Source organism: Tauraco erythrolophus, chromosome 23, assembly GCF_009769465.1.
Source record: "Tauraco erythrolophus isolate bTauEry1 chromosome 23, bTauEry1.pri, whole genome shotgun sequence".
NCBI lineage: Eukaryota > Metazoa > Chordata > Aves > Musophagiformes > Musophagidae > Tauraco > Tauraco erythrolophus.
Window position 1 is genome coordinate 893,757 of NC_141487.1, and position 23,989 is coordinate 917,745.

At 56.5% G+C, this 23,989-nt stretch overlaps 1 protein-coding gene across 1 annotated transcript; it reads left to right on the forward strand.

The window, feature by feature from the left end:
- Positions 1 to 1,775: 1,775 nt before the first annotated feature.
- Positions 1,776 to 17,543, forward strand: WNT4 (Wnt family member 4). Its single transcript, XM_086625753.1, has 5 exons — positions 1,776 to 2,107; positions 13,473 to 13,708; positions 15,821 to 15,952; positions 16,718 to 16,860; positions 17,076 to 17,543. Exons 1-5 carry the CDS (start codon positions 2,031 to 2,033, stop codon positions 17,541 to 17,543), a joined length of 1,056 nt encoding a protein of 351 aa, XP_086481879.1. The 5' UTR covers positions 1,776 to 2,030.
- Positions 17,544 to 23,989: the final 6,446 nt, after the last annotated feature.

Consider the following 23,989-nt stretch of genomic DNA (forward strand, 5'->3'; position numbering starts at 1 on the left):
CCTACTATGGCATCTCACAGAGGTCTTCCAGCTCATGTTGGGCACTGCTGCACCATCTGCCACCCCAACAAGAGCTGCAGGGTGCCCTGAGCCTGCCAGCAGCACCGCCAGCCCTGGCACTAGGACCACCTCAGCCAGGGATGCTCCTGGGGCTGCAGGTGTCCCAGCCAGTCAGGGTGTCCCAATGACCCAGGCAGAAATCTGAGGCCATGCCCACCCCTCTGGCTTCTGTTGAACTCTCTGGTGTTTCTCCTTGAAGGGGGAATAACACATCTGAGGTCCAAAAATATTATATCCCCATGGACCCACGTGGCTCCGGCCAGCCAGCCACGGCCCTCGTTCCCCTTAGCCTTTCAATTAGCTCTTGCCTTCCTGACAACTTCACTCAACACCCAGAGCGATTAGAAGCCAGAGGAAGGCCACGGCTTTGTCTCGAACGATGAGCCAGATTAATCAGCTCCAGTTGCACTGAATTACCCAGTCGGGGCTCACGGCAACAACCTCCGATTCACCGGCAAAGCAGCCAGCATCCCGCTTTCAACCGGGATAATCAGCAAGGACGTGAAAGCCAGATGAATGACTAGGTGAGGGTGGGCTGCCACCTGTCAGGAGCTGGAATATAAGTCAAAGCACTTTGAAATTAAATCCTCGCTTTGACAGGGAACTAATGCAGAGATTTTAAAGTAGGTGTAATACACTTAGACAGGCATGTGTGCAGCCCGGTGCAAGCCGCCGTGCCTTGAATAAGTGTGTCCCGGCTACACTGAGAGCAGGAAAATGGAGTTGAAAAGACAAAGGGAATTTTGAATAGCTCCAAACCAGCTTGGCAAGATTTTAGAGATGGTAGCAAGAGGTTTTAGTAATGGACATAACTAACAACATTGTCAGGAGGAGATTTGGCGCACGGTTGTTGGCTGCCTGGGATCTTGGATTTCACACCAAGCAGCCATCTCGTGTCACTCCTGGCTTTAAATTAAGCCATTTGTGCCCACGCAGCCTGCAGGGATGGAGGGATGGTGGATAGGATAGGGATCCCCGCCGCACCTCTTGGCAAGCCACGCTGAAAGTAGCTCCTGGGATCCCCGAGAGCTGACCTTTCTAGACAACCTCAGAGGTGGATTTAAGCCTCGATACTTGGTCAAGTATCACCCTCCACATACCCAGCCCAGAGCCCATCACCGGAGCGCTGCGGCGGGCTGCTCTCCACAGGGCAGCCCTGTGGAGACATCAAGAGGGTTTGCAACCTCATCCCTGCAGCCAGCTCTGGCTGCTGTTCCCTCCTGATGGAACATCCCCCCAGACCCCTCTCCTTGTTCGTGAATTTTCAAATGCCAAAATTTGGCATTTACCGTGAGTTGTCAGAAACTGGGATTTCGGAAACCCCTCCAGATCTAACCGGGGGTGGCTAACGGGGAAGGCATCTCGGCGCTGCCTGGGCTGCTCCCAACACCGCGGGAACCCGAGGCAGCACCAGGCCCCATCCCGAGGGCTCTGCTTTCCCGCAGCCATGCGGAAATTACCCTAAAAGCATCAAACGCGCGAGAAAAAACCCTCCTCCCCTCTTCGAGATGCCCCCATCTCTCCCCGCACCTCCAGGGAGAAGCAAACCCCCCCGTGCCCCGATCCCAGCGCGCCCACCGAACCCATCCAGGGCGTCGCGGAGGTCGCTGCCGGGGCGGGCGGGCTGCAGCGGGGCACAGGGCGCCGGTAGAGCCCCCGGTGCCCTCCCCGCCGCCGTCCCGCCTCCGGGGGTGTCCCCGGCGGCGGGTCCCGCCCAGGTAGCGGCGGGGCTGGGGCGGCCCCCGGGGCTGCCCCCGCCCCCGGCCCGCCCCCGGCCCGCCGCTCCATCCCGGGATGGGCCGGCCGAGCTGACAGTCGGGCTCGGCGGCCGCCGCGGGCGCATCCACCGGGCAGCGCCCGCCGCCGCCGCCGCTCCTGCCCGGCGCCCACCTGCGGCGGCGGCTGCCCCGGGCGGGTGGGGGGGCTGCCGCCGCCGGCTCCGCTCGGTCTATCCCTGCCTGCCCTCCAGGATGAGCCCGGAGTATTTCCTGCGCTCCTTGCTGCTCATCATCCTCGCCACCTTCTCGGCCAACGCCAGCAACTGGCTGTGAGTAGCCGCGGGGCGAGGAGGGGTTCGGGGGGGGGGGGACCGCAGCCGCCGACACTTGTTGATCCCCCCGGGGGCGGCGGAGCAGGTGCCGCCGGGGTCGGGCAGCATCGGGGCGCGCCCCCCCCAGCAACGATGCTGCTCAGTCCCCAGCAGCGCGTCGGGCTCCCGCCCCCATCGTGCCGGGTACCTGCTGTCCCCGCTGACCCCCCAAACCAGTGGCGGCGGGGGTGGCAGCCTGCACCCCCGGGCAGGTGGGCTGCAGGGGATGCAGACCCTCCCCAGCTGCTCGGGTATGTTACTGAGGCTGGTTGAACAGGGACTGGTTATTGAGCCCCTTTTTCTCCTGAAGTTATAAATCTGGACACGTCGGGGGAGGACAGAGGTTGGGATGTGGGGTCAGAGCAGGGCCTGGTGAGGTGCCGCGCGAGGGCCAGCGGTCCAGGGAAGGATTTGGCAGGGTTGGGGTGGCCGAGCACGCTGGCCCTGGGGGTTTGCAGCAGGCAGGGCTGCTTGCACCTCAGACACCCGCTCCTGGTGGGAGGACGGGTGGTGGGGGGCTGTTGCATGCCACAGAGGAGCCCAGTGACATTGGGAACCTGCTGAACAAACACTGAAATAATGTGTAAGGTAAACAGGGGCGGAAATCGTTCTGGAAAATTCTTGCGTGTTTGCCAAGGCGGTGGGACTGTCTTCTGGGGAGACCCCCCCCACGGCAGAGAGATGGAGCGCAACAGCACCTTCCCACCTAACTTTGAACGAAGGTGCCAGTTCCTCCTAATTAATCTTGTCTAGTGGGAGACGGTGCTTCCCCTGTTCCTAGCGTCGCCGGCTGCCATGAGCTAATTAGTTCCCGGTGCACACACCCTGCGGACCTGCTCGCAGGCTGGGGACGTGAGCCACCTCCATGTCACCACCCCGGGTCTCGATAGCAAGGGCAGGTGCACTGTGGCCGGATGAGAAGTCCTCTGGGGCTCTCAGTGTGAAAGATCCCGAGTGGCTTGTGCCTCTCCCAACACCTGCACCCAGGTGGGCACGGTTCTACTCGCACATCCCCTGTGTGAGGAGACCTCTCCATGTCCAGATAGAGCTCCCATCTCTCCTGCCTTTAGATTTGGCTTGCTGGAGGCGTGCGTGAGGTTGGAGGGGTTTGGAGGATGCTCTGTACACCTGGGGAAAGCGCCAGGTCAGCAGCGTTCTCCAAGTGTCCTGCCTGTGGGAAAAGGTGCTCGCCCATCGGTAGCTGCCCGGGATGCATTAGCACTCAGTCCTCCTCCCCTCCTCCTTTGCCAGATGGAGCGACTTGCGCGCCACGCGTCTCCGGCAAGTGGTGGGTGGATCATAGCAGCTATCAAGGTGGTCTTTTAAGCTGTCACGCTTCTGGTGAAGGTATATTGGGAACTGTGGGAGTGGTTTTCCTGCAGGGAGAAAGTCCTGCTGAAGGAGCCTTGCAGGATGATGGCACATCCCCAGAGAGGAGCAGCCTTGGCTGCCCCAGGATGGGCACGGGGAAGTGCAAAGGGGGATTTCACGAGAGAGGTCGACAAGCCGCCTGGCGCGGATGCGCAGAGATGGGACCCCCCCTCCCCGGAGCCCGGCGCGGCACGCAGCTGGGGTCGTATTTGGGAAGCTGAGGCGGAGGGGTGGTTCGCCGCAATAGACGGGGAGGGCTGTGTGCAGCCGTCCGTGCTGGCGAAGCGAGGGGTGGGCGCGGGGGGTTCGGCCGTGGGAGAGCGGAGGGCTCATTCCTGCCAACAGGGGAGGAAAAGCAGATACATTTCAGTGCGTTTGAAAGGAAGGGGGTCAACTTTTTTTTGATGTTGCAAATGTATCGTGATAAAAGGATCGTCCCCCGCTCGGTGCTTTTTATTCTTTGCCTTTAGGATTAAGACAATTCCCATTGTTTATCTTCTCACATCAGAAACAAAGGCTGCCGGAGGCAATAAACAGAGTTAGAAGGATCCCAGGAGTTATCAGATATTCGAGGAATGAGTGTGCCTCGTACATCTTCGTGAAGCCTCATGCGTGTGGGCTCTGGCGTGCTCTGCTCTATCCCAGAGCCGCCCAGGCGCTGCCAGCCTGTGCCCAGCGCACCGGGGTCGGATCCAGCCTCGCCGGGCGCATATTTCTGCGCAGAGGTGTGTGCGCTGGGTGGCAGCGCGCGGTGAAGTTTGCTTTTCCAGAAACCTGCTGGATTAGTGATTAAGCTCAGTTGTGACTTTTTTTTTTTTTTTTTCCCCTAAAGCTTCTTTCAGCCTGTCTGGACTCGCATTCCCCCAGCACTTCGGAGAGATGCCACTTGCAACACTTGAGCAGAAAGTTTTCTGTAAGCCTGGCTTTGTGGGGATGGGCTTGTTTTGGCCATGCCAATAGTGTCCTCTGAGCCACTCCACGCCATAGAAAAGGGAGATGGTGTAGGTATCTCTCAGAGGGATCTCGGAGCAAACGCTTAGCTGGAAGGGAGTTTGCCAAATCTTTTTATTAAACAGATCAAGCTACTTTCTCTCTGGTTAGGAAGCAAACCTCAGGTGTGTTTTCTCTATGTTTGAGTTTTGGGAGTCGCTGCTTGGCTTGCTGCCTATCCAGAAAACCTCTGTTTTCCAAATCTAAAGAGATGCTCTGTTCCTCCTTCCCATGAAAGCCTCAGGCTTGCTCTTCCTCCTGCCTTTGGAGACTCAGAGTTTTAAAGCTTTTCCTCCTGCCTCTTCGGGCACAGAACTGTAGAATTAAATAAAGGGCTGTAGTTAGTGCCTTTTAGATCTAGCTGGTTGTGCACGGGAAGGTCTCTCTGGCTTCTGCTTTATCTCTGGAGGACTCCAGGGACGTGCTTTATTCAGAGGAAACAGCCGAGTTACTTTTCAAAGCAACTTGCATTTCACAGACTCGATCCAGCAAGTGCAGTAACGTGGTTGAATTTGGAAGTGTGTTCTCTCCAGTGGCCCAAAACCATCCCCATACTGGGGATGTTTTGTAGAGGGTTTCAGCCAAACGAGCACCTCTCTGCAGCCGGCACAGGAGTGCCGGGCTCTGGTTTCAGTGGGAGGTAGGCAGTGAGCAGTCATTTAGTTATTCGTTTATCCATTTGTTTCTTTATTTTGGAGGGAGGGAAGTCCACCTCAAGAGGTGAACTAGAAAATGTGCAAAGTGGGGTGTGCATCCTCTAACTGCACGTGACACCGGCGCTGCTGTGATCTGTAGCTGTTTGGGCAGTTTAAATGATGAGAGTCAATTCCCATCCCTGGAAAGCGTCGGATGCAACAGGGCAGGGGTCCTTTATGGGTGAGGCTCCTTGTTATCAAGCTATCTGGGAATCATTACAGCCTCTCTCCGTTTTCTTGCAGCTAAAACTGGCTTTGGAGGAGGCTCTCCATATGGACGCTGAATGGTCTGAGATGCGGTTATGCCGCTGCAGAGCAGGGTGTGCCACCAGCAGCTCCGTCTACCCCCTATTTACAGGGGTTTAAAACTTCCGTCCGGGCTTGGGACTTAGCTTAAAGGGCCAGGAGCACAGATGGGCTTTTAAACCCTCTAAAAAAATTGAATTTGAGCACTCTGGGAAAGCTTGAAGACCTTGCAAGTGTCCGAACAAGCCTGGCTGAGCAACTGCTCTCTAACAGTAACCACTTTTGAGGGCTGGAGAGGGAGGGATAGAAGGAGTTTGGGTTTCTCTGGCCCCCTGTCATTTGAACATCACAAGGTGCGTTGCAAATGTGGGGCCCGATTCTCCGTGCTCAGTCCTGCCAGCTTTGCAGTGCAGATGTCACAAGAGCAGCCTGAACGCTCGTTCTGTGCCGGTTTGGGTCATCATGCAATGTCGAGTATTTGGCAGGAAACATGTCTGGATCCTACACTTGTGTATCTCTGGGTTTTTACCACACTTGATTTTTTTTTTTTTTTAAGGTGAGTCTCCCCAGCTTTGGTAGCAGGGACAGCTCACTTCACCTTGAGCCTGACTTGGTTGAATTTTGTACGAGATTCTTTGCATTGTCACTGCGACCCTCCCGTGTTCCACCTGGCGAGGAACCGGTCCAGCATTTTCCCGGAGGATGCCGTGCCGCCGCGGTGCTGATTCGGCAGGTGCAGGTAGCTGCAGGGCAGAGCTGCTCCTGCCAAGCCCCATTCCCCTCCCTGCGCTCTCATTTTTTGGTGCATCAGGAAGGTTCCCCGGTCACGTCTGCTCTGGAGGATGGGATGGCAGATTGCACCGGTTGGGTTTGATGGAGAATTTTCTTGCTTTGAGGGCCACTGCATGGGTGGATGCGTCACTCTCCGCTTTCGGGGTGCCCAGAGCATCTTTGCATTGCACTGGGGGTCCTGCCAGGTCCATGAGGTTGGTGCATGCAACCAGTGACACCCATTCTCTGAGGGCCTGGGGAGGGAGAGCTAAACCATCAGCCTCCACTGGAAACATTTTTTAATTTTTATTTATTCATTTATTTATAAGTTGTGCCACTTTTGACAAAACCATCTAATTTTAGCTCAGCAATGAAAACAGACTGGCTTTAAAGGTTGCATCCTGCAGAGGCAAGAGAGCTCTGCCAGTCTTGGCGCTGGACTTCCAACCAGCTTGGCTTGTCTCTGAGCTCTGGTCCTGCCTGGCAGGAAGACTTCAGGGCTATGTTTGCCAGGGTGTAGGAGGGATCGTGCTCTGTGATGGGCATTTTTGTCTTTTCCTAAGGAAGCCTCAAATAAAACTAGTCCCCAGTCTTTAGTAGCAGAGCCTTATTCTGGGGAGGATGGACACGTGTGAGATAAAACCATCCTGCACCCCAGGTTGTGCAGAACTGGGCCAGCTCCGAACACAAGCAACAGCAAGAAGCAGATTTCTTTTTTGCGATGGTTTGCTGTGACTCCATGAGTCAGAACTGGACTTTTGCACTGAAGCAAGAAAACGTTTATGTTACTCTGCTGAGAGCTACTGTCCTCTCAATTAATTCATCCTTGTGGATGGAGAGAAATGCATTGCAGCTGTTTATTTGGGATTTCTTAAAGTGATGAAATTGCTGAGCAATCCTGGAGGTTAACAGTTTCCAGGAGGTTCTTCTGTATTTCCTTACAAGTGCAATGACATGGGCTCTTACAATACTTGGTGATTTTTTTCTTAAAGCTTGAAAGCCTTGTGAATCCACAAAAATCTCAGTCATCCAAGGCTGCTCGAATGACAGACTCTGCTCTGGATACAAAGTGCAGGTAACCTTTGTTTGGCTTCAGCCCCAGGGTGTCTGCCCCCCATGTCTGTGGGTGACCCCCGACAGCATCATCCAGGCTCTCCAGGAGCTGCTGCCCTGGGCTGTTGCAGTTTGCAGCTGGGAAGGTGGCGTGCAGGATCTGGCTGGCTCAGCAGAACTGGAGCCAGTATTGTGCTTTCATTAAATTACTTGGGGAAAAAATTAATTGAGTATCTTGGCCGATGGAGAGCAGCCTGGGGTCTGTTGCAAGTTGGGCGAGATCAGACTAATCCTGCAGAAGGCTTCTCTTGTCACGTGTTTGCAAATTCGGATCGAAACTAAAAACTTACCAGGATTTTTCCAACCAGGTTTAGCCTGAAGTGTTGCACTAGGGGAATTCCCACAGAGCTCAGCCCCGTGGCCTGTGCTTGCCTCCTCTTGCAACAAGGCATTGCTGTTGTACTCGAGCCCAGGAATAGCTTCTGTTGGCTTATAAACGAAGATGCAGTAAAGGATGTTTCCTGCATATCTCAAGTGAATTTCCAGAGTGGATGCTGCTCTCGGGGTGTTCCCAGCTTTCGTCCTGGTCTTCCCCATCAGGAAAGTGGAGGTGTTGCCCTCAGATGCTCAGAAATCCAGGAAGCAGCACTGGCTTGGGACCATCAGCCAGGCCATCTCACTGTCCCTAGAGACTCGTGATGAGGGAGGCAGGCCACCACCGATGGTCGGTGCGTGGGTAGATGGATGTTGGCCAGGTGCCCATCCGAGATACTGCATGGTGTTAAGTGCAGGGTCCAGGGTGTGGAGGGGCAGGATCTGAGCTGTAGGTTCACCTCTGAGCTCAGAGGGCTGAGCTGCATGCTCAGGTCTAGGTCCGTGGGCAGGTAACGGTGAGCATGGCAATGCTTCCTCCTGGGAGAGGGTCCTGGCAGCTGTTAATTGGAGGTGGAGATTAGAGTGTGAAAAGCGTGGTTTCAGCCAAGAGATGAAACGTGCAGTAACTATGACAGGAAGGGCTGAGCCAGAGAGCTGCTTTTCTTCCAGGGAAGAAATCAGCCAGGCTCTCAGATGATGACTTTGTAAACCACAGTTGGCACTTTGAAGGGATGGAAAGGCAGGGTATCTAATCCCAGGAGGGGGATGCCTAGTCTCTGGGAGGGACATGTCCTGCTGCAGAGCCATCAGCTGGATAAGGGCAACCTTGCACGTTGCAGGTCTCCAGCAGATCCTGCCAGGAACATGCTCAAGTTGGCAGACCTGCTGAACCGTGCCAAGGGTATGGGAGGTACCTATGAGCTGGGCTGTGTTGGCACAAGGGAAGTGGTACTAAGCCCAGCGCGGGACACCGAGAGAAGGCACACGGGCTCTCTGGCTCACGCAGAGCATCCTTTGCCCTGCCAACCCTGGGACATCTCCCCATGCCTTCTCTCTGCTCGGAAGGGGAAAGCAACAAGGCAAAGATGATCCCTTTCTCCATAGCTGCAGGATGGCTCCTTGCGGTGCCTGGTCAGTACCTCTCTGTATCTGTCTATCTCCGGATGCTTTTGGTTTTTGCATCCTAAACAAGCCTTTTCTTCTTCCTCAGAGGAAACCTCTCAGCACAAGGCAGCCTCAATCCTAAATACATCCCTGAGTCACGGGCTGACCTTATGTCCAGCCACAAGAGGCAGAGACACACTGCTGATCCGGGCTGACTGTTGCTCCATGAGCAGGGAGGATGCCTGCAGAGGCTGCCTCTCGGAAAGGAGCAGAGCTGGAGCATCTCTGCAGTTCAACACTTGGACAAGCCTTTTGTGGCCTTGGCCAGGCAGGCATCCCAGGCAGGCTGGGTGTTTGCTGAACAGGGTGAAGCTTCTGAGCTCATCTGATTTCTTGGCATCTCTGAGTGAGATATCAACTGGCCTGGGTCCAACTGTTACCAACTTCAGGAAGATACTCCCAAAAGGAGATGATATGAAGAGTTCTCACACTTGAAACTCATTTGTTTAACTTAACTAAAGAAAGGCCAGACATTTCTGCGTTCTGCAAGACATCTGCTACAACTTCCCTGACCCACCTCTGTTGAGAATTTGTCAATTACTCAAATTTCCACACCTTCCCCCAGCAGGGAATCCCCTCCCCTCTCCTTCTGGCACTCTCTGCCAACCACTGTGGCTCTTCCAATGTCTTCTTGTCATTCCACCAATTATTCTTCCTCCTGCAATTATGATCATCATTTTTATTTAAGTAGGGCTTCCCCCCTCACCCCTGCTTTTCAAAGCTCCCTGGATTTGAGGTTTCCTTATTTGCCGTCTTGCAGGGTGGATCAACTGCAGCTGCTTAAATTATGGGTCTTCAATGTTGATCTATATGCTGTGGATGGAAAAACAAGGAAGGGCTTTCTGTCAGCTTTGTGTTAAATCGGTGACTTTTATTAAAAGGGAGCTTGTTGTGCAAGTGACTTGTCTAGATTCAAAGGCAGGAGAAAAGAAACATCAATCTCATGATGAAGCAAGAAGACAAACCTTGAACAAATGGTTTGGACAGCACCTCACCCCTTGAAACATTCTTTGACCAATCTTGGAAAAGGAAGGAAATATGCCATCGTTTGGGTTTTTTTTCCCCCACAGCAAGGCTGTTTTGAGGCTGTATGTGAGACTCGAGTCACATTTAGAGCTCTGCACGGCACTGCACAGCAATCAAGATGTGATATCAGGACGGAGATCTGCACCGAGACCTTGCAGAGGGCAGGAACTGTTGGGTTTGCTCCTGTTGTACCCATCTTGCTGTCCGTGTGGGTAGGGGGAGAAAGGTTTTGTGCATGGTTTCTACCACCTCAGTCCCAGAAAATTAAGTTTGGAGCTAGGTCCTCATTAAGGACCAGGCACAGTGCTAGAGCCAGGTTTCCATGGTGACCATAGGATGTTGCAGATGGGTTTGGTGCCTTTCTGGGGCTCCACAGCCCTGAGAAACACTGAGTCACAGGATGGAAGCATCTTTGAGCGCTGGTGAGGGAAGAGCACGTTTCCCAGCTCTTATCTCGCCCTTCAGCACCCCAGGGAGGGGAAAAGAGGCGAGATGTTCCTGCCTGGTGCCCCTGAATGTGGTGTGGAGAGACGCCACGTGAAATCCCCTAAGCTGCCCCACACTTGACAAAGGTCCTTCCTTGCATCCTTGGCTCGACCTCTAGATCCCTCCTGGAGCAGTCACCAGGATGGCAGCCTCCACCCACCAAAAAAACACCTTTTTTAGAAAGCAGTGATGGAACTCAGGATATAGGAGACTGGTAGTATGCTGGGAGTCTGATGGGGCCATGGCATTTTAGGCATAGTTGCCTCCATCCCCAAGGAGAGGTAGACGTGCACGGGCTGAGGAGGGATGATGGCATACAGAGGACCTGTCATGGGGGAGACAGGCCAGAGCACCGTTCTGGATAGCTTCATCTTATTTGCCTGCCTTGCAAAACAAATTACCAGACCTGTTCTTTGGAGAGCTGTACCTACCTTTGAAGCATCCTTGGCCTTCATTTTATCATCCCAAACAGCATTAAATGCTTGTTGGGGAGGCGTTTTATCAGGTGCATCTACTTGGAAAGGCTTGAAAGGTTCTTGTCATGCTTTTCTTCATGTGTGCTTTGAATTTATAGCTCCCCATTGCCTGGAGAAACCCACCAAGCTGGGAAAAGTATTAGAAAAGGAGCTGATGCCCCCATCCCCAGCAGAGCTGATTTTAATGTAGCTGTTACACCTACGGCACGGCTCTCTCCTGCCAAGGTGCCTGCAGTCGAACTGGGCACTGACTCATCGGCAGGACTGGACACGCTGCTTTGTCAGAGCTGGTTCCCTGGTATGATAAATGCTGCTTAAGCTGCAGGAGCCCGGGAAAGCCAAATCAGCACAAGGGGTTAGTACTGGAGGCAGAATTTGGTTTTCTTGGCTTCCAGGCTCAAAGCTGATCAACCGACCCACGGTGCCTTGGGATGAATCTCACCGCTTCACTGTGCGTCAGCTTCTCCACGCTCAAACCGAAACGATGGCTGGACCTGAGAGGGGACAGGGCTGTCACAGTCACCCCGGGTTTGCTCAGCATCAAACATCCTCAAAGCTCCCAAGCGTGGTTTGCTGCCTTCATCCTGGGTCAGCCGAGTGCAGCGAGATGCAGGAACAGCGATTGTTGCACCCCGTGTCCGGGACCGCAGCACGGGAACGGGGACACTCATTGCATTGTGTGGGAGCCAGCGGAAAGGTGACAGCCCTGGCTTTGGCCACGGTGGGGTTTCCAAGCCAGCTGTGTGCATCACAGAGCTGTGCGGCCAGTCCTCTGCCAGCAGGGCTGTGCCCGTGGAGGAGCAGAAAGCCTTGGGCAAAGATGCTTCGCTGGTATAAAGGCTGGAAAAGGACTTGGCTCTGAAACCACAGCAGCCTGCCACTTCCCGCTGTCCGAGAGGCATTGCATCAAGTCATCTCCACGCACAAGAAAAGCTGAATGCTGTTGACAGCGAGCCACGCAGACTCCCCACAGATGCTGCAAGCCAAGCTGGCTTTCTCACCATCTCCCACGGCCCCCCCCAGTTGCAAGCGTGAAACCAAGCTGGTGAATAATTCTGCTGATGCACGGAAGAGAAAATCCTGTTCTCTCCTCCTGGGGCGGACTGGCAGGGCTAATGGGAGGAAGAGGCTGTGACAACTGGATTTTGTGGCTGGAGTCAGCAGATCTGGCTCCTGGGACACATGGGAACAGGCAGGGAGCAGGAGCCGCTTTTGCACAGTCACTTCTCGGAGGCGAGCAGGGCTTCAAAGGAAAAATCCTTAGCGTGATGTCGCAACTTGGGAGGAGGAGGCAAAAAACAAGCAAACAAAAAAAACCCACAAGCTCTGTAGGGCTGGGAAATGCAGAGTCAAGGAATGAAGTTTCCAAAAAGCCTTCGCTCGGTACTCACAGCTCTCGGTGCAGGCGAGGCAGCAACGCGAGCTGATGCTGGCGATTCCCGAGGACGTTGAAGCTCGGTGTGGTCAGTGGGTGCACGTGCTGAGTTTGGCCTGTTCAATGCCAAAGGGATCCAAGGGGATCTCCCCGCTCCGCAGCGGGATGGGGCTCCATCAGTGGCAGTGTCACTTAAAGTGGGTGCCAGGAGCCATGGGAAGGAGGGAGTCTCAGCTAGGCACGTGGAAGCAGAGGCACAGATAGAGGATCTGGGATTGTCCAACAGCCTGACCGAGCTGTGCGGGTCTGTCTTAAAACCCCTCTGGGATCCAGAGGCCGGAGCAGGAGGATGCACCTGGGAAATGGGTGAGCACGCACCCATGCAGGTGGCAGTGGGTTGGGTTACTGGGATGTGCAGGATGGACCATCGTGCCCACATACTCGGTGGGGAGATGCCAAGAGCTTGAGGGGTGCTTGCCCCAAAAGGGGCAGCTCCTCTTTCCCCCTAATGCCAACACTCAGGAGCAGCTCTGTCACTCCTTCTGCTGAGGATGGGTTGGTGGAAAGCAGAGCATATGGTCACATCCACGCAGAGCCAGTCTCTTCCAGGTCAGCAAAGACCTCATGGCAATGTTCATGAGCTGGGCAGGTGCCCAGTGTGTGCAGGCTCCTGACTCTCTTCTCCTCACTTCAAGCCCTGCTTGAATCCCAAGTGTCAGGAAACCTGGCAGCTCCCAGAGGCCATCCCTGCCTGCTGGGGGCCGGGGGAGCTAAAAGCAGGCTCCGGGAGGGAAGTGGTTTGGAGGGTGATGTTTGTCAGCGACGAGCACACAGCCACGCTGTGGGAGCTGTGTGGCAGCTGGAGCTGGCAGCCGAGCACCCGTCCTGCTTGTTTTGGCTGACTCTGGAGACCTCTGGCTTTTCCTAGTAGCACTTGGATGTGCCGGTACTCAGGAGACCTGACCGGGCACATTCAGACAGCGCCGAAAATATCTTCCTTGCAGGCAACAGAGGCAAAGGGGAGCAGCTGGACTCCCGGAGAGACGGGGGACTGGGCTGCAGAGGGATGGCTGTTTTGCTTGGGCTTGCTCTCTGCCAGCCAAAAACACATCCTGTGGAGCTGCCGCCACAGTGGCACATTTAAGGTGACCCTAGACGGGCACCAGGTCTCAGCTGTGGAGGGGATGAGAGGCTAGGTCTCCTTGCTTTCCACGGTGCAGGGTGTCCCTGCTGAACATGGGTTTATGTTCCCCCAACCTTTGCCTCCTAACCTGCTGTGCTGGCTGTCGCGGCAGGTACCTGGCAAAGCTGTCTTCAGTGGGGAGCATCTCCGAGGAGGAGACCTGCGAGAAGCTGAAGGGCTTGATCCAGCGCCAGGTGCAGATGTGCAAGAGGAACCTGGAGGTGATGGACTCGGTGCGGCGCGGAGCCCAGCTGGCCATCGAGGAGTGCCAGTACCAGTTCCGCAACCGCCGCTGGAACTGCTCCACGCTGGACACCCTGCCCGTCTTCGGCAAGGTGGTAACGCAAGGTGAGCTGGGAGAACGTGCGCCAGGGGTGCTGCTGCATGGGGGGATGGCTACAGCAGCAATCCGGTGGGCTGCAGACAGGTTTTTGCTTGCTTGCCCCTGAGCCAGCGGCTGGGGAGAGCAGGAAACAGCCCAGTGTTGGATCGTGGCTGCCAGGTCTTCCCCGGGCATTTCAGCAGGGCTCATCTGACTGTGTTGGGGCAGCGCACCCAGACCCCTGCAGCTCCTCAGCTGCTGGGTGCTTCCTCTCCTGAACCTTTTTCACACCCAAAGGGTGCCCAGCGCATGGAGGCACCAGCCCAGGGCATCTGGAGAGCCTGGACCTTTTACAAGGACATGCTAAGATCGAGCAGCGCCCTGATTAGACCCTGTGGTCTAATCTCTGTCCCACCAAACCCAGGATCTGCGCTCCGCAAAGCTGTGGCTGCAGCGGGATGCTGGATTTATTCGGTCTCCTCTCCGGGCAGCGCCGAAGCGGTGAGGGCTGCCCGACTGGCGCGTGGCTCTCGAGTGGAGCCGTCTGTGGATGAGGCCGTGGGAGGACAGCCCTCTGCCGCCGGATGCGAGTAGAACACACGGTGGCTGGATCCTCTGAAGACAGCATCATTGCCCACCACCACCCAGCAGCCAACCTTCAGGAGGGGATTTATGGTCAGGGGAGCAGCCCCCAGCCCCTCCGATCCCAGCTGCATCCCAGAGGCACAGGGCTGTGATCAGACCAAGGAAGGACACAGAGCATCGGTGTGAGGAGATGGAGAGGAAAGCCACTCTGCAACCCCTGGAGACCACTGAAGCAGCCCTTGCCTCCCCTCTGGTGCCGCTGCCATCTCGCTTCCCATCCCAGGACCCACAGACCAAAGCCTCCCCCTCCCCAGCTCCTTGTTTGACTTTCCTCCCCTCAACACAGGGGTGAAGATCTCTTCTTGTGAAGGTTCAGGGACTGGAAATACCAGAAATACCAGAAACTAAAAGTCTTCTCTTTTTAGGCAGCCACAGCACAAACCGACCAACACGATCCTACTATTAACCTCGATTAACTTGGAGGCGGTTCAGTCCCCGTGCTGGCTGGGTCCTCCCCAGCCACTGCCGCCCGGGCCAGATTACAGCTGGGCCACCAAAGTAGCTGCCCTCTGTCCGACCGGCGAGCCGGGGTGATGTACCCCCTAGCGTGGGACTACCCCAAATGCCCACCCTCCTCGCCTGGAGACAGAGGGGCTGCGTCCTCAGCCGGCCTCAGAGGACGGTGGGGGGTTTGGGTGTTGCAAGAGCTGAGCCCTGTCCGTGCCACCCTGTATGTTTATGCCCAGGGATGTTCCCTGACTTCCCCAACAAGCTCTTCCCAACCGTGCGGCACGCATCGGTACACGCAAGAGCTGGGAAGGGGCTGAACCCTGGGCACCAGCGTGGTTTTTCGCAAGGCGCTTTGGGAGCAGAGTGGGGTTTTGCAGGGTAGTTTGGGAGGTGCTACAGGGCCCTGTGTGAGAGGATGGCAGGGATCTGCAGCTGCGGGGCACGTTCCTGGATGTGGAGAGCAGCCAACTATTTTGGATGCAGGAGGGATTTCATGGCAGAGGTGCCCTGCAAATGCCAGGCATGACAGTCTCTCCGTATAAGCGCTGGAGAGCTCTCCCTACATCAGCAACACAGCCTTTGCATCTTCCTCAGTGCCAGGTTATTTGCCCGTCGTGTTCATGTTTTTGACCTTGGGGGGCAGTTCCCAGCTCCTTCACTACTGCCGGACAGGGCTCTCACTGCTGCAAACCATCTCCCAGTTCCGAGGTGTCTCTGCTGAGACTGGCCCAGGCTTGGCACTAAGCAAACACCGTGCCTGGGAGGGGGGAGGATGAGTGTCCTGCATGGGGTACCCCATCTTGGGAGGAAGGGATGGAGCAAAGGGCTTGACTTGATAGCTCTGCATGGCATGTTTTGCCCAGAGCCAGTTTTCAGATCAGCTTTTCAAGGGGGTTTATGCACAACACCAGCGTTAGGAGGGAAGAGGAGCAGAGACGCACACACCAGCCCACCAAGGGCCTTTGGCCAGCTGGCCACACACCCTCCAGAAAGCCCTCTGGGACTCGCTGCCACGTTTCCCACCATCGTTTGTGCTGTTGCAGGGACGCGGGAGGCAGCGTTCGTCTATGCCATCTCTTCGGCAGGGGTGGCCTTCGCAGTGACACGAGCCTGCAGCAGCGGCGAGCTGGACAAGTGCGGATGTGACCGCACCGTGCAGGGGGGCAGCCCGCAGGGTGAGTGTGCAAAGTGGGGGGGGGGGGGCAGCCTGCAGGATGAGTGTGCAAAGGCGGGGGGGGGGGCAACCCACAGAGTGAGTGTGCAAAGGAGGGGGGGGGGCAGCCCGCAGGGTGAGTGTGCAAAGCGGGGGGGGGCAGCCCGCAGGGTGAGTGTGCAAAGGGGGGGGGGCAGCCCGTAGGGTGAGTGTGCAAAGGGGGGGGGGGCAACCCACAGAGTGAGTGTGCAAAGGAGGGGGGGGCAGCCCGCAGGGTGAGTGTGCAAAGCGGGGGGGGGCAGCCCACAGGGTGAGTGTGCAAAGGGGGGGGGGCAGCCCGTAGGGTGAGTGTGCAAAGGGGGGGGGGGGCAACCCACAGAGTGAGTGTGCAAAGGAGGGGGGGGCAGCCCGCAGGGTGAGTGTGCAAAGGAGGGGCGGAGGGCAGCCAAGCGGGGATGAAAAATGGCCAAGCATGGAAATGCCCACTCTGGAACTATCCCGAAAGGAGGAAAAAGGTTTTGTTTTCAAAACAAACAAAAAAACCACTCTTATTAGTGCATGTGAGTCCCTCAAAAAGGCATCTGGGAGCATTGCCCGTGGGGCAGAGAAAGCATCTTGTCCGTGCCCCCCCAGGGCCACATCTCCCCAGCTTCCCCAGCCCCCCAGCCTGGGGGGCAGCGAGACGGGGGGGGTAGGTCAGCTGTGTTTCTGCAAGAGCAGGGCTGGAGAGGACGAGCAAGGCAGGCAGGCTGGCTGTAACCTGCCCTATCCGTGCCCTCTGCCTTAGGCTTCCAGTGGTCGGGCTGCTCCGATAACATTGCCTACGGCGTGGCCTTCTCGCAGTCCTTCGTCGACGTCCGCGAGAGGAGCAAAGGGGCTTCTTCCAACAGAGCGTTGATGAACCTCCACAACAACGAGGCCGGGAGGAAGGTAATGATGAGGGGGAAACTGAGGCAGCCGGTGCGGGCCTACAGCATCCCAGCTGGGCTCCGCAGCAAATGCTTGAGCCTTTTTGGCTTTATTTAATCCCAACAGCCCACGTACGCCGTCTGCACAACCCTCCCAGAATCCCTACGTTGCACCCTTCTCGCTGTGTCCATCCCGAGCTGATGGTCCCATCTCGTTCCTTGTGTCTGTTCCTCCAGGCCATCCTGAACAACATGCGGGTGGAGTGCAAGTGTCACGGCGTGTCGGGCTCCTGCGAGTTCAAGACGTGCTGGAAAGCCATGCCCCCCTTCCGCAAAGTGGGCAACGTCCTGAAGGAGAAATTCGACGGTGCCACGGAGGTCGAGCAGAGCGAGATCGGATCCACCAAAGTGCTGGTGCCCAAAAACTCCCAGTTCAAGCCGCACACGGACGAGGACCTCGTCTACCTGGACTCCAGTCCTGACTTCTGTGACCACGACCTCAAGAACGGGGTGCTGGGCACCAGCGGCCGGCAGTGCAACAAGACCTCCAAGGCCATCGACGGCTGCGAGCTGATGTGCTGCGGCCGAGGCTTTCACACGGACGAAGTGGAGGTTGTGGAAAGGTGCAGCTGCAAGTTCCACTGGTGCTGCTCTGTCAAGTGCAAACCCTGCCATCGAGTGGTGGAAATCCATACGTGCCGGTGATGCGCAGCGGGGAGCGCCCATCCGTGTCCCCCCCCCTCTAACTGACCCTGCTGCTCCCCACAGCCAGGACTGAGGACGTGACCCAGACGCTGCAGGGAGAGCACAGCTCTTTACAGAGACAGAGCCCCAGAGGAAAACAGATTTTAAAGGGAAAAAAAAAAATATTTAAATTTAAAAAAAATGATCATTGTTGGCTTTTTTTTTGGTTTGCTTTGTTTTGCTTGCTTTATTTATTGCTGAAGCCAGAGCCCCTCGGCGTCCCGTGCCAGCAGGGACGTGTCTGCTCCCGGCGGCTGGACCTGCGTGATGCCCGCTCTCATCAGGTGCGTTCCCGCTGCCTCCGGAGCACTGCGACGGGAGGTGTTGACGCCGGGGCTGGCGTTAGGCGCTCCGTATCTTCTGCCACAGTCATTTTTATTTGTTCGAGGCACACGCTGAGCATCCCAGAGCCCTGCTTGCCTTGGCTGAGCCTCGGGAGGGGATGGAGCGCAGCCAGCGCCCGTTGGATCATCACCTGCATCCATCGCAGAGGATGGGCAGGTGGTGACGGGGTGGCACCGTCCCCAGGAGTTAAGCTCAACGCGGGGAGAGCCCAGCCAGGGTGATCAGGATTTAAGGGGGATGTGGGACACTCTTGCATCCCCTTGTTGTGAGATGCGCGATGGCCTCCTGGGTGTTGGTTGGATTTTGGAGCAGCTCCTGTGGCTGCTCTGATTTATGGAAGCTCCTCAGCTCCTCCTTGTGTCAGATGACACCATGTTCCCACCATGCTCCCCTTCCTCTTGCAAGCCCCCTTTTCCCCCTCGCTTCCCCAGCCTCTTGCTGAGCTGGAGACTGTGAAGAGGGTGAGAGAGGCCATGGTACCTGCAATCCAATGACTTAATGGAGCTGATGGGAGGAAATCCCAGGGGATTTCTTTTCCTCTGTCCCATAATTGCCACCACCTTGCTCACCAGCATCCAACAACCACGCCTCCTCCTCTTCGTCCACATGCCTGTTCTCTATTCCTATTGAAGGCTCTGAGGACAGTCGCCGTCCCACTGGCTACTGAGAAAAGCCAAAATACAAAGCGGAGCAGTTGTTGGGGGCGGGGGAAGGATGCTGCCGGGGGGAAAGGCAGCGCCCGCTCTCCGCCAAGCCCGAGGGATGCTGCCATGTGTGCCCTGACCAGCGGGATTTAGTGCAGCCGGGCCCCAGCTGCCCTGTCTCGCTCCCCACGGGCTGGCCTGGAGCGATGCCATGAGGATAACGCACTGTCCGACCCGCTCCGGCTTCCCTTCTGCCTGGGATCGGGTTAGTGCGGAGTCCTCGCTGCCGGGCTGCAGGACGAAGTATTTGGAGAACTAATAAGCAGAGGGGCACTGCGAGGGGAGGTGGAAAGCGAACCAGTTCCTCTCTCCCTCACCCACTTGTCTGCGAGTCAAGAGGCAAAAGGGGAGCAGAGAAAAACCTCGGAATGGCATCGCGAGCCAAGAAGAACATCTGCCCACAGTGCGGCGAGGAGCCGGCGTGGGGTGGCGTTGCTGGGACCTCCCTGCGTGGTCCAGAAAAGCCCAGACCTGTGACCATCACCCTCTGGGCTGGAGGAGGGAGTCCTTGCAAACCTGCAGTTTTGGGGTTTGTTTTTTTTTTCCCTTGCTTCATCTCGAGAGGGGAAAGGTTGGGGGAAACGTGCAGACACACATTAAATCCCATCTGCGCTGTGGCAGCGATGGGCTGAGGGAGAGTCTGTGGTCACTGGAAGGTCTCCAGACACCGTCCGGCTGGAAGGCTGCTGACAACCGACTCGACGCAGCGCAGGGTGAGCGGTTTGTGCCGGGGCGTCCCGCTCCCCCTTCCTCTCCCCCCACGATACGCCCCGGCTGCCGCTCTCCTGCCTGCCCGGCCCCAGCTCCAAAAAAACCCTTCAGCAAAGGGTGCCAGGGGAGACCCCAGGGTGGAGCCACCATGGGTTGATCCTCTTTGATGCAAAGCAGAGATCTCCCCACCAGAGCAGCACAGAGCAGGGAATACCTGTCTCAAAGGCTCCGTTGGCCACGGGTGCAGTATTAAATCCTCAGGGGAAGAACTAAGCTTTGCCCCACCCCACCCCCAGCTCCATCCCTTTAGCCCCCCCCAAGGCTGCAAGTTCTCAAGTACCTTGGAGACTGTTCCTCCTCTTCCCAGCTCATGCAGAGGAGGCCACAGACCTCAGGCCACTGGCCAAGTTTTCTGCTCGTTGTCCATCTAGGATGAGGGCCAAAGCTGAACAAGACAATCCAGATCAGTGTGGAGATAATCTCTGTGCAAGGGATTTTTTTCAAGCTGCGATGAAAGCTGAGCTCTGTAAATGTCACCCAGAGATACCCCAGCTCCGCAGCACTCCGGCTCTTCTCACAACTGCAAATTTTGGCACCGGGGTCGGGGTTGCGGGGGGGAGAATGTCTTCTTTTCCTATTTACTTTGTCTATTAAATGAGCCTGTGCTGAATGAGCCACGGGATTTTCTTTTCCCACTGGCACGTGCCGCAAACACCTCATGGTTGTTGGTCTCCTCCCAAGAGTCCACAACGAGGAGGAGAGGTGCCCACATGGTGCCTCACGACAGAGCAAAGGGGACACTAAGGCTGTCCTCTTCCCTCCTCCTGTATCTTCTCGGGAGATGCTGGTGTTTGGACCACAGGCTGCATCCCTGCTTTCCCACCGGTGGAAGGAGAGCTCGCTCGCTAATCTTCTGCCTTAACCACTTGACCCACCGCTGGCTTAAGAGGCCACTTCTCCGAGATCGCAGTAAGTCTGCGACTTCCTCCTGTCGGGAGCGAGCTGATACTCATCTGCTTACAGCAGCGCTCTCCTCCCCTGCCCGCAGCCCAGGGGCCACAGCTGCCACGTGTGCTGCTGGAAACATCTCACCAGTGGGCTGGAGGGGTGTTGGAGCTGGGAGGGGGCAAGAACTGCCCGCGGATGGAGCACCAAGGACCTGCTGCCTCCTGCCTCTATCCCTGTGCTGAGCACTGCCGGATTTGGAGGGGATGCAGTGCCAGATGCCCGGCACGCTCCAAGCTGCCCCCAGCCAGCACATTTCACTTGTCCCTCGCCCTTCCACAAGCCAGGGGCACTCAGCTGCATCCTTTTCATGCTGTTCCCCATGGTCCAGAGCTGTTTGCTTCAGCACAGGCTGCTGCGGGGTCCAGCTGCACTAACGCTCTGCCTTGTCCCCGTGCTTTAGTTGCAGCTCTCCGTTGGAGAGCTCTCCAAGCTCACCTGGTTTAGCCCAGCTGGCAACTAAGCACCACACCGCCGCTTGCTCACTCCTCCCCACCGGTGGGATGAAGAGGAGAAAGTGTCATGAAAGGCTCAAGGGTCGAGACAAGGGCAGGGAGGGATCACTCACCAATTATGGTCACGGGCAAAATAGACTTGACATGGGGGAAAAAAAAAAATCAATTTAATTTGTTACCAATCACACCAGAGGGCACAACAAAAAACAAAGCTAGGTTTTAAAAACACCTTCCCCACTCCTCCCTTCTTCCCAGGTTCAGCTTTGCTCCCAATTTCTTTACCTCGTGCTCTGCAGTGGTGCATGGGGATGAGGAATGGGGGCTGCAGGTCAGTTCACCACATGTTGTTTCTGCTGCTCCCTCCTCTTCAGGGGGAGGAGAGACTCTCTCTTTTCACGGGAGAGGACTCTTCCCATGCTCCAACATGGGGTCCCTTCCCCCGGGAGACAGTTCTTCACGAACTTCTCCGACAAGAATCCTTCCCACGAGGTGCAGTTCTTCACCAACAGACTGCTCCAGCGTGGGCTTCTCACAGAGTCATGGCCTTCTTTGAGCGCAGCCACCTGCTCCAGTGTGGGGTCCTCCACAGATGCAGGTCTTTCACCAACCACCTCACTGTTAATCTCCAGCTCCAGCACAGGCTTCCCACAGAGTCATGGCCTTCTTCGAGTACAGCCACCTGCTCTGGCATGGACTGCTCCACCGTTACTCTTCACAGGCTGCAGGGGAATCTCAGCTCCAGCACAGCTCCTCCCGCTCCATCGTCACTGACCTTGGTGTGTGTGTAGTTGAGAACTCTCTCACATCCCACTCCTCTCTCCCTGACCAGCCCAGGGGTGGGGTGGCCCAGTGCAGACAGCCACCCGCACCTTCCCCCTCTCTTTACTTCAGGTCCCGCATGGCACAGGTTTCTCTGTCCCTTCTTAAATATATTATTAACAGAGGCGCTGATCGGCTCAGCCTTTGCCAGGACAGGTCTGACTTGGAGCCAGGGAAGCCTCTGGCAGCTTCTTACAGGGACTATCCGTGTAGCCCCCCTCTGCTACCAAAACCCCACCACATAAAGCCACACGCCTTTCCACAGGTTCATGGTAAAACCAAAGCCTCCTCTCACTTCGGCCTCTGTGGGTGGCAGGGGCTGAGGGCTGGTTTTTTAATTTTAACTGTTGTTGCAGAAATAGGATGATGGGATAGGAGAAAATAACCCTCAAGCCTCTCAAAAAACCCTTCCTTCAAACGGCTCCTCTCTTCCCCTGGTGGATCCCACCCCATCACCTCCCAGCTCCATCCCTTCTCCTCCCCACTCCCGCTCCAGACTGTCTCCACTCCCCCACACCACTTCCCAGTGCGATGGTGAAATGAAACATGCTTCAAAACCCAGAGATGTTTGCTTCTCTGCGACCGTGGACTGAGCAAGATGTTTGTGTCCTGCTCCTCCAGTGCCCCCCACCCGCTCAGCCTGTCCCCTACATCTGAGAACATCCTGCTAAGCCTCTCCCCACCACTGCATCCCTCCATGTACTTGCCTCTGTGCCAGCCCCACAGCCAGACCCCACTTGGTCCTCATCCTCGGCCCCCTTGACATCCTCTCCCTGGTGAGCTCATCTCTTCTCCGAGGACTCGCAGGCTGACGCCTCCACCCAGCCTCTCCCGCTCATAAACCTTCCTGGATGTCCCACTGCCAACTCGAGGTCATCGTGGCAAAAACAGGACACCTCCTCCAAGTCCTCCCCACCCTGCTCCAGCAGATGGGTAACACCATGATTCTTTCCCATTCCCCAAACTCCCAACTTCACCACAATCTTCTGCTCCTTCTTTTTTCTTCACCTTTTCTCCTGGAAAGCCCACCCCACGTGTCACGTACCTCCACCCTCAGCTACTCCATGTTTTGGGCTACACGTTTGCCAACTCTCTGCCCTCCAGCCTGAGCACAACATGGCCAAGCACATGGGCAGAGCTGATATTTCTCTCCAGCTGTTTTGGCCACATCACCCTCGTGCCCTTTATTGGCCGTGAACACTTTCATCACTCCCAACTATCTCATCCTTCCTCCCCGGGCATGCTCAGCCTCACCCGCCGCTCTCCTCGCAAAGCAATTAAATCGCCATCGCTGACATTAACAGTGCTCATGCAGAGCACTAATTAGCACCCACATCCCTTCCCTCCCTTACGCCACCAGCCAACGCAACAGCAAAGCCCTTTGCATATTCCTGCAGTGGCGACCACAGTAATTCTCCTGTACCTCCTGCTCTCCCTTTACCCGTACGAACTTACCAGCTGGCTGTAGGGAAGCCAGGGGATGGAGACAGCAGGAAACCAGAGCCTGTGACCACTGAGAAAAGATGCTTTAAGGATGGGATGGTGTCTCTCTGCTCGGGCAGATGGCAGAAGAGGATGAGTCCTCCTCACCGCTGCTGCGACATGGGAATTGGAAATGACGGGTCTCACCTCAGTCCCCCACCCTGGGGTGACCACTGCTCCCACCTACGCTTGCCGAAGACATCAGCAGCATCTTGGCTGCCCGGGCGATTCCCCCACCAGCCCCGACGCCGCAGCAGAAGGCCACGCTGAAGGACGCCCGGCGGAGCAGAGCCTTTGACAGCGGCGCGATCCCGTGACGGCGGGAGGGCGTCCAGCCAGCGCTCCTCAGAGAGGCCTCCCAACCCCGACTGCCAAAATCCTGCTTTAAGTACAGGAAAATAAATTGTGCAACCTGCCTTGGACGGGATTGTAACACCCAGCGCGGGCAGAGGGGGAGGAAGAGGCAGGAGTTGGGCTGAGGATCGGGCCCCCCATCTCAGCGTTCAGGTTGGACCACGCAGACACCCAGTGCTTGGGTAGCACCTGCACCAGGTGCTCCCCTCCTCATCTCCCACAGGTATGCCCGGGATGTTTCTGCAGCCACCGAGCCCCTCCTCAGGGGTCCCAGAGATGTGGCCACACACAAGCCCCGTCCTCGTTCCTGTGCTTGAACCTCAGGAGGCATGAGCTCTCCCAGGCTGGCCTCCTGACCTGGCAAGACATTCCTTCCCCCATCCCAAATCTGCCCATTAGTATCTCCTCAAGCACAGAGCAAGGCATGTTGGCTGGGTGACTGCAGAGTGTCCGTACCACTGCAGATCCCCAACCTGCCCTGGGCAGTGTCTCAATGCCAGATGCTTGGTCCAAAGCAGCTAGATCATACCTC